Here is a 10,187-nt window from a genome sequence, read left to right on the forward strand (position 1 = left end):
ACCAGTGAATAAGGAGTCTCCCCTACTGAAGTACGAACCGTAGTATGATAACCAAGCAATGCAAAAGGCAACTTTTCATGCCACTGTCTAGAACCCTCCACCATTTTCCGAAGTATATTCTTTATATTCTTGTTGGCTCCCTTGACTGCTCCGTTCGCCTTGGGGAGGTATGGGGTGGAATTGAGATGCGTAATCTTGAACTGCTGACATACCTCTTTCATCAAAGGACTATTGAGATTAGCACCATTGTCTATAATGATCACCTTTGGTATCCCAAACCGACAAATGATATTTGAGTGCACAAAATCGACCACCGCTTTCTTGGTCACAGACTTGAACTTTTTAGCCTCTACCCACTTGGTGAAATATTCGATGGCCACCAGAATAAACCTGTGCCCATTGGATGTTGCTGGCTCAATTGGTCCAATGACATCCATGCCCCACGCAACAAAAGGCCCCGGTACAAACATTGTGTGCAATTCAGATGGCGGAGAGGGAATCAAATCTCCATGCACGTGGCACTGATGACGCTTGCGCACGAAACTGATACAATATCACTCCATGGTGAGCCAATAATAACCTGCTCGAAGAATCTTCTTTTCCAGCACATACTCACTCATATGCGGTCCACAGACTCTAGAATGTACCTCGGTCATGATAGCTGTGGCCATTCTAGCATATATGCATCTCAACAATCCAAGATCCGAAGTTCTTTTGTACAAAACCCATCCGCTGAAGAAAAATTCGCTTGCCAACCGCCGAATTGTTCTCTTTTGATCACCTGTGGCTCGTACCGGATACACCCCTATCCTGATATATTCCTTGATATCGTGAAACCAAGGCTCATCATCAAGTTCTTCTTCTACCACATTGCAGTAAGCATGCTGATTGTGGACCTGAATATGCAACGGGTCAACATAAGCCTTATCTGGATGGTGTAACATTGAGGCCAAGGTAGCTAAAGCATCAGCAACCTCATTATGGATCCTTGGAATATGCCTGAACTTTACTAACCTAAACCGTTGACAAAGATCGCGTAAACATTGCTGGTACGGTATAAGTTTTAAATCCCTTATTTCCCATCCCCCTTGGATCTGGTGCACCAGAAGGTCCGAGTCTCCCAAGACCAAGACTTCCTGGACACCCATGTCTGCATCCAACCTCAAACCCATAATGCATGCCTCGTACTCAGCCATGTTATTAGTGCAATAGAAACGAGTTGAGCCGTAACGGGGTAGTGATGCCCTATTTCAGAAATAAGTACAGCCCATATCCCGATGCCTTTCATGTTAGCAGATTCGTCAAAGAAAAGTTTCCAACCTGGCTCTCCAACTGGTTCCAACTCATCAATGTGCATTACCTCTTCATCAAGGAAGTAAGTCTTCAATGGCTCATATTCTTCATCCACCGAATTCTCGGCCAAATGGTCGGCCAATGCCTGGGCTTTCATCGCAGTCTGGGTCACATAGACGATGTCAAATTCTGTGAGCAAAATATGCCACTTTGCGAACCTTCCTGTGGGCATAGGATTCTGAAAGATATACTTTAATGGATCCAAACGAGAGATGAGGTAAGTAGTGTAAGATGACAAATAATGATTCAACTTTTGTGCCACCCAAGTTAGGGCGCAACACGTCCTTTCTAGGTGAGTGTACCTAACCTCGTAAGATGTGAACTTCTTGCTGAGATAATAGATGGTCTGTTCCTTCCTGCCGGTAATGTCATGCTGACCTAGAACACAACCAAACGAATTATCCAAAACCGTCAAATACAGAATCAAAGGTCTCTCTGGTTCTAGTGGGACCAACACAGGTGGGTTTGACAAGTACCCCTTTATCTTATCAAATGCTTCTTGACACTCGTCTGTCCACTTGACCGCAACATCCTTCTTCAATAGTTTGAAGATAGGCTCACAAGTTTTCGTAAGCTGAGCAATAAACCTGCTGATATAATTCAACCTCCATAATAAACTCATCACCTTAGTTTTGTTCCTTGGGAGTGGCAATTCTTGGATAGATTTGATCTTTGACGGGTCCAATTCAATACCTCGACGGTTGACTATGAATCCCAACAATTTTCCAGATGGCATACCAAATGTGCATTTCGCAAGATTGAGCTTAAGATTGTACCTGCGAAGCCTTTGGAAGAATTTTCTCAAATCTCTGACATGATCAGACTGCTTTCTAGACTTTATGATTACATCATCCACATAAACCTAGATCTCCTTGTGTATCATGTCGTGGAATATGGTTGTCATTGCCCTCATGTAAGTTGCCCCAACATTTTTCAAACCGAAAGGCATGACCCTATAGCAGTATGTTCCCCATGGCGTGATGAATGTCGTCTTCTCTGCATCTTCCTCATCCATTAGGATCTGATGATAGCCCGCATAGCAATCCACAAAAGACCCAATCTCATGTTTGGCGCAATTATCAATCAAAATGTGGATGTTTGGCAATGGGAAGTTATCCTTTGGGCTTGCCTTGTTGAGATCTTGATAATCAACACACACCCTGGTCTTACTATCCTTCTTGGTACAGGCACGACATTGGCTAACCAAGTGGGATACCGCGTGACTCGAATGACCTTTGCCTCAAACTGCTTTGTCACCTCTTCTCTAATCTTTACACTCATGTCTATTTTAAACTTCGTCAACTTCTGCTTGACGGGAGGGAATGTCGAGTCAGTGGACAATTTGTGAACCACCAAGTCAGTGCTTAAACTCGACATATCATCATATGACCATGCAAAAATATCTTTGTACTCAAACAATGCTTTAATTATCTCTTCCCTGAGTTGAGGTTCAAGATGAACACTTATCTTAGTTTCTCTGATATTATCTAGGTCCCCTAAATTGATTGCTTCTGTATCACTCAGGTTAGGCTTGGGTTTCTCTTCAAAATGGCTTAATTCTTTACTAATCTCTTCAAAGGCCTCATCCTCATCATATTCTGATTCATCATCACACTCTATTTCTTGAATTACTATTTCAGAATTAGATTGGCTTTTAAGATTGGGCCGAAGATTCCTCATGCATGTCATGTCATTGAAACCAGCATAAAAAGAACTGTACAAGGAAGAAAAGAAAACAAAAATAAAACTATCAGGAATGAAGAAAAAGGGAAATTGCATTTCATTGAAATTAAAAGATAACAAGGTTTATACATCCAAACTGACAGAACATAGAATTTGAATTACAATCCTGGAATAACCCAGATAAACTGAAAGGAAATCAAAGAAAACTACCAAAACTCCTTCCTAGTGGGGAGAGGAGTAGCTTCCCAATTGTTAATCTTTGCACTGGGCCCAACAAATTGCACATCTGCCTTGCTAGAACCCTCTCCAGCTTCCACCATGTTCACATCATCGAATAACTTCTCTAACCTTTCAATCAACTCTTTATCAGGACCAACCACAGAACTAGGAACTGTTGTTACTGGGCGTTTCTTGGTGCCAGGCCTGCCAAATGATCTGGAGAGACGTGGGATGGGCTTTGGGAGGACCCAGGCCCTCTGTTTCAATTTTCTGGCTCTTTTTATGTCCGCAACTGTGGGCTTGAACCCCAAACCAAATGTATCCAAATTTTTGGGGAGAGACACTGGCTTTACGATACCTTGTAGAGATGCACCCAAACCCTTGCCCGGTACAAAACCAATTTTCAACATTTCACCGGCTACCATAACTGATGCAGCAGCTAACCTCGGAATTGGGACGCACTTCCCTTCTGGAATTTTCTCTACCGACACCATGTCAAAAACCTGGTAGACCCAAGGACCCTTATCGTCTTCAACCTCAATGAACGGAACAATGGCATCACCGGGAGCACACAAATTATCCTCGCCGTGCATAATGATTTCCTGTCTATCCCATTCAAACTTTACCATCTGATGTAGTGTAGACGGGACTGCTTTGGCAGCATGAATCCATGGTCGACCCAACAACAGATTATAAGAAACAACCACATCTAGCACCTGGAATTTCATGGTAAATTCAACTGGTCCGATTGTCAGCTCAATCACTATGTCACCGACTGAATCTTTCCCTCCACCGTCGAATCCCCGAACGCAGATATTGTTCTTCTGAATTTTTTCATCATCCACTTTCAACTTATTCAGAGTGGAGAGAGGGCAAATGTTCTCACTAGAACCATTGTCGACCAGTACCCGGGTAACCACGGAATCTTCGCATTTCATCGTAAGATAGAGGGATCTATTGTGCTCAGTACCCTCCACAGGCAATTCATCATCAGAAAAAGTGACTCTGTTCACCTCAAAAATCTTGTTGTCTATCTTTTCCAAGTGGTTTATTGAGATTTTGTTAGGAACGTGGGCCTCGTTTAGGATTTTCATCAAGGCCCGACGGTGTTCGTCCGAATAGATTAACAAAGTCAACAATGAAATATGAGCAGGCGTCTTCCTCAACTGCTCCACAATGGAATAGTCTTGCACTTTCATCTTTCTCAAAAACTCTTCTGCCTTTTCTTCGATCATAGCTTTCTTCACTAGCACTGGGTTATCTTTGGAGGTTTTAGCTTTTTTTAACTCCTCGGGGGCAAAGTATCTCCCCGAGCGAGTCAATCCATGGGTCTCATAGACTTCTTCTTTAACTTCTTTTCCCTTGTAAGTCATTGTCACTCGTTCATAATTCAACGGGACAGCCTTGATGTTGACTATTGGTAGCTGGGTTACAGGTTTGATAATGACAAGATCTGTGTGAGCACCCTCTACAATTACGACAGGCTTGTTCGCCACCCCTAGCAACACCACTTTTGCTTTTTCTTGTTTCACTGCAACACTACTTGAAGACCCCTTCTTGCCTACCACAGATGGTTCACTGTCTGTTCTTTTCAACTTGATTACTGACTTCTCACTTGTTGACTTTTCAATTGGCCTGACTTCACTGGACCGAATCATCATGACGGTCTATGAAGGCTTCTTGGGCTCCCCTCCCCTATGCACTATCTCGATCATATTTGTCTCATGATGGGCCAACAACGGATTCTGGTTGATATTGGGCGCCTCCGGAGCTTGGACCTCAATCCGATTAGTATCAATGAGCTCTTGAATAACTGTTTTCAATTGCCAGCATTTCTCTGTGTCGTGCCCCGGAGCACCAGAACAATATTCGCAACTCACAGAGTGATCAAGATTCCTTGGGGGAAGATTTGGTAGTTTTGGCTCGATCGGACTTAGCATACCCAATTGTCTCAACCTGTGGAACAAACTGGTATAGGATTCTCCCAATGGAGTGAAGGTTTTCTTCTTTTGCAACCTCTTATTCTTAAATGCTTGGTTGGGCCGGAAACCTGATCCAGGAGGGTTTCGGTAGGCTCTTGTAGGTGGATAGGCATTTTGTGGAGCTAGGTATGTATTTTGTGGGACTGGCACACACCATTGTGCGTGGGCCGGAGGTTGGCTATATGTTTGGGCATGGTGGACAGGAAAATGGGGGTCTGGTGGTGAGTAGTAGTGTTGGGGTGGATTATATGGGGTATGGGGGTAGCTTTGGTGGTGGGGACGAGGCTGATGATAGTGGTGAGGTGAACCCCTAGGCCCGAACCAAGCTCCTGACTCAACTGTTGTGACATCCTTTTTCTTCTTCTTTCCAATTACTCCCCTGGTTCCACTTTGAATGGCCTGGGTGGTTGCCTTGATCGTCGAATAGCTCATGATTTTGTTTGTCTTGAGCCCTTCTTCTACCATACCGCCCATTTTTACCATTTTATTGAATGACTTGCCTATACCCGATACCAGATGTCCGTAATAAGTAAGCTCTAAGGCCTGCATAAAATAATCCACCATTTCACTTTCTTTCATTGGAGGGTCAACCCTCGCTGCTTGCTCTCTCCAACGAAAACCATACTCTCTGAAACTTTCGTTGTGCTTTTTCTCAAGTATCGTCAAAGACAGACGGTCCGGAATAATCGAGATTGTACTGGAAGTGACAAGAAAATGCCTGAGCTAGATCATCCCATGTGTACCATCTTCCGTGATCCTGCCGAGTATACCATTCCAGCGCTGAACCACTCAGACTCTGACTGAAATACGCCATTAGCAGCTCGTCTTTCCCGCCAGCGCCTCTCATTTTCCTATAAAAACCTCTCAAGTGCGCTACTGGATCACCGTGCCCATCATACAAATCAAACTTGGGTATCTTAAACCATGTCGGCAACTACACATCTGGAAACAGACATAGGTATTTGTAGGCCACACTTACTTGACCTCCCAACCCCTGCATGTCTCTGACTGACTGTTCCAGGCTTTTAACCTTTCTAAAAATCTCCTCCTGTTCGGGATTTTTAGATGGTTTTTTTATTTCCACGGGGAGATCAAAATGAGGATTGTAGGAATAGGGTTCTGGAGCCTTGAAAGTGGGCTCCGGGAGGTAATAATGGTTATCATGGGCTTGGAACAAAGGCTCGTTAGAGGATCTGTGGAGTGTATCGGGTGGGGGTGCCATGAAGACAAGAGTGGTTGGTGAAGGTGGGTATGGAACTGGTTGGGGTGGTGGAGCTGGTGGTGTTTGGGAAGTGTTACTCTTGTAGTGCTGGGAAATAGGAAAGCTCGGGGATGAATCGGTAGCATGAGATTCCTGAGACTGAGCCAATGGTGGGATAAAGGCAGGGTTGGCAGGGTAAGCTAGCGGTGGTTGCCCTTTTTCCCATGCCTGGTACATTTTGGCCATCTGCTATTTCAGCTTATACATCTCTTCTTTCATCAAATTAGCATCCAACTCTTCCACCTCTCTCGACGGATCAATGCCACTCGCTTCAAGTTCCTGGTTGGTCATGATCAATTTGTTTTTGGAACGGGTGTTGTATGGGTGAGTTGCCAGAATGCCACACAAACTAACCACCTGTCTGTTACTTGACAACAACAACAAACTGGTTAGTGATTAGGGTTTAACAGATAGGCAACCGCACATTTGGGAAATAAATACACCTAAGCAGTTAACAGTTTCTATTATGCATTTGATTGGTTGCTTGCGTCATCCCGGCTTTTCCTTATTTCCATTTGCAACTTCTTCTCCTTTCTTTTCACTCGTCTTTCTATGTTTGATTTCTCTTTGTTTTTATCCTCTCATTTCTCTCTCTTATTTTTGCCATTGTTTCCTCCCCATGGTTTCCTCCCCATGGTTTCTTATTTTTCTCTCTTTTCATTTCTTATTTTTCCTCTATTTTTTTCTTCTTTTCTCTTTTTTTTTCTTTTCTTTCTTTTGGTTATGGTTGAATCCTATGGAGATTGCTTATGTATTATGACCCCACATGAATCAGACCAAGCATAGTTCTGGGAGATAAATGTAAAAATAAACAAAAACATTTTGGGATTTTCAAAATTTTCCATAAAATAAAATAGTTTTGATTACAGCGACTCATCCTACCAGATTATAAAACTAACAGACTTGAAAAGGGAAATTAACAGACTCCGACGGACTCAAAATAGACTAACAGACCCTAGCAGAAAGATAAAAACCCAGAGTAGAAAACAAACTAACAGACTCCAATAAAAGAAAATACAGACTCGCAACCAGACTAATAGACTCCAATGAAAATCATGAATACATTAATCCCTCAAATGCTCCTGGGGCCCGCGGGACATCATTCGGTCTCGCCACGGGCCTATATGCGAGATCCCTTTGAAGCCTCTCCAAGTCACTCATTATTTGTCGGACAAATGTCATCACTGCCGCGAAGAAAGTGGTGTGAGTCATATCCTCACATGCTTGCCATTTCACAACAATGTAGTCGGCAATGGCTCTGACCCGCTCTCAGATTCTACCCTTTTCCTGAAGCAAACACCCAACCTGCTGATTTCGGGCTTCTAACACCTGAGTGTCGTGAAGGTGTTGATTTGCAACTGTTGTATTCCTTCCTCCATCTGAGCCATCAGATCATAATAGTGTTCCCTATCAGCTTTGAAATCTTTAGCCTGCTTGGCTGCCTCATTCTCAAAAGTAGTTACTTTTCTTTTCAGGCTGCTGATTGTCCTTTCATACTTTCTCTTCATTTGTTGCACAAACTGTGTCTGACCTTTTGCATTTTCCGCCAATTGAGCCCGGACTTTCGCCAGACTGGCCTCAGACATTTCTAGGTAATCTTGACACTTAAGGGCTTTCTTTTCCAGACTTCTTATAAGCCTTTCATTCGCTCGGCTTCTTTTTGGGTTTCTAGAAGTTGTTTTCATCTTCTGATTTGAGCATTGAGGGATTCATTTTCCTGAGTTAGTTTTTTCTTTTCCCCCTCATCTGCGGCGGCTTGCAAACCATTTTCAAACTGAAGATCCATGACTTGCCTTTCCAACTTGCTTATGGTAGCCCTGTACTCGTTTTCTTTGGTCAACCTGTCCCATTGCACCTGTGCTCTGTCGGTAAATTATTTTACATGGGGTCTCTTTGCGGGCCTTTCGGGCTCCTGATGAACTCGGGATCTTTTACCATACCACGCAGTGTAACTAGGCTCCAACTCGCCTTTGGATAGATCTCGTACTTGAGTTCTAGGCTCTAAGAATCTGCATTGATGCCAAATCCGACCCACTTTTTCTTCTGGAAAAGCGGCTTTTGGTTCCAACTCAATAACCTGCCGACTCAAATCCTCATCGTGTGGGATGGTCTGGTATCGGCTAACTGACGTATAACTCGGTGTGGGGCATAAGGTTGGATGCTCCGAAGACCCATCAACAGTAGAAAACATACCTCAGCCGACATATAAATTACTTCACTGACTGAGAGCCAACCAAACGTCCATTCGATCTTGTTTGAAATCAAGGATCTCAGGTGGGCATTCCATGCTTCTGTACCAACCGGGAACTCATAACCTTCTACCCGCTTTTCATGTTTATCAATGCACTCAAGGCCAGTCATACCACAATTCAAGTATCTGGGATGGTGGCAAAGGTGTTCCTCTATCCATAATTGTAACAGCATATTGCACCCTTCAAATAACTTTCCCCCTTCTCGACATAGGGTTAGAGCTCGGTAAATTTCTGCCAAGATCATCGGCACTATGGTCCCATTTGCCTTTTTCATCATAAAGTCAGCTATCCCCACGAGCCCCAACTCTATATTCCCATCTTTTCTGGGGCAAATCAAAATACCTAGGAATGCCATTATAAAAGCTAATCCTCTCCGAGCTTCCCACTTGCCTTGGTTTCCTGCGTGAGTAAGATCGGCATCTGGTGTCTCGAAGCCACGGGGATTCCCGTAACATCGGTACAGAAATTAGAAGGTACAGAATCCTTTAGCCAAATTTCCATCTCGGATGTCCTAACTGATGCTTAACAAGTCCAAAAATTTGTGAGGGGTTACTGTTCTAGGTGCCACTGGGTATTGATTTCTAAGATTCCCCTCGAAACTGGCGTAGCCTACTATCTCTTCCAGTGTAGGAGTTAGCTCTAAATCAGCAAAGTGGAATACATTATGTGTTGGGTCCCAAAATGGTATCAAGGCCTCAATTATGTCCTTTCTCGACTTAACTTTCAAGAGCCCGACAAGACCGCCCAATGCTTTTGTCACAATTTTTCTGCTATCGTCGCCCAAATCATGCTACCACATATGTAGCTCCAACGGGATCTCTTCACGGACTGAGAAAGGTTCATTTTGAATTGTGTTCATCCTGCACATTTATAAAGGTGATTTTAAAAGAAAATTATGACTCATTTTGACTCAAGAAAAATGACCATTTTTTCAAAATTTTCACAAAAATATCCGGCTTTGCCAATACGGCTTTTCAGCACTTCGAAAACAAAGATTTTAAGGTTGTGTCGGTTAACTGGCCAAAACCTTAAAAATGACTAAAGGTGGCTGTTCTTGCAAAAACATCCTTCTGGCGCCCTTTTGAGGGACATTCGGCTATTTTGACAAGAATGGCATCAACTTACTTATTTGCAATAAAAATAAAAATAAATTTTTTTGTTCTTTTGGGGCTATTTCTGCAAAAAGGAAGTTGGACCCGATGGGGGTTGCCTACGTATCTCACATCCGGTGAGAATCAAACTGGCGTACTTCTAGCAGATAAAACAAAACCGACTATTGCTATTCTCTTTTTCCTCACTTAACCCTCACATTGCTATTCTCTTTTTCCAACTTTCTCCTATTATTCATAAGTCGGTCAACATGCAAATCCGAAACAAATAAATTCACAAGTAGCAAGTAGGAAACATCAGGATGGTCTTTTTTCATTTTTGGTACAC

At 43.2% G+C, this 10,187-nt stretch overlaps 1 protein-coding gene across 1 annotated transcript; it reads right to left on the reverse strand.

Moving 5' to 3' along the window:
* Nucleotides 1–554: 554 nt before the first annotated feature.
* LOC138879553 (uncharacterized) lies at nucleotides 555–1,196 on the reverse strand. Its single transcript, XM_070159168.1, has one exon. The coding sequence runs from the start codon at nucleotides 1,194–1,196 to the stop codon at nucleotides 555–557; it is 642 nt and encodes a 213-aa protein (XP_070015269.1).
* Nucleotides 1,197–10,187: the final 8,991 nt, after the last annotated feature.

Source organism: Nicotiana sylvestris, chromosome 10, assembly GCF_000393655.2.
Source record: "Nicotiana sylvestris chromosome 10, ASM39365v2, whole genome shotgun sequence".
Taxonomy (NCBI): domain Eukaryota; kingdom Viridiplantae; phylum Streptophyta; class Magnoliopsida; order Solanales; family Solanaceae; genus Nicotiana; species Nicotiana sylvestris.

Coding starts and splice junctions, on each gene's coding strand:
- LOC138879553 (XM_070159168.1), bottom strand. CDS start 1,196: ATGGCTGAGTACGAGGCATGCATTATGGGTTTGAGGTTGGATGCAGAC.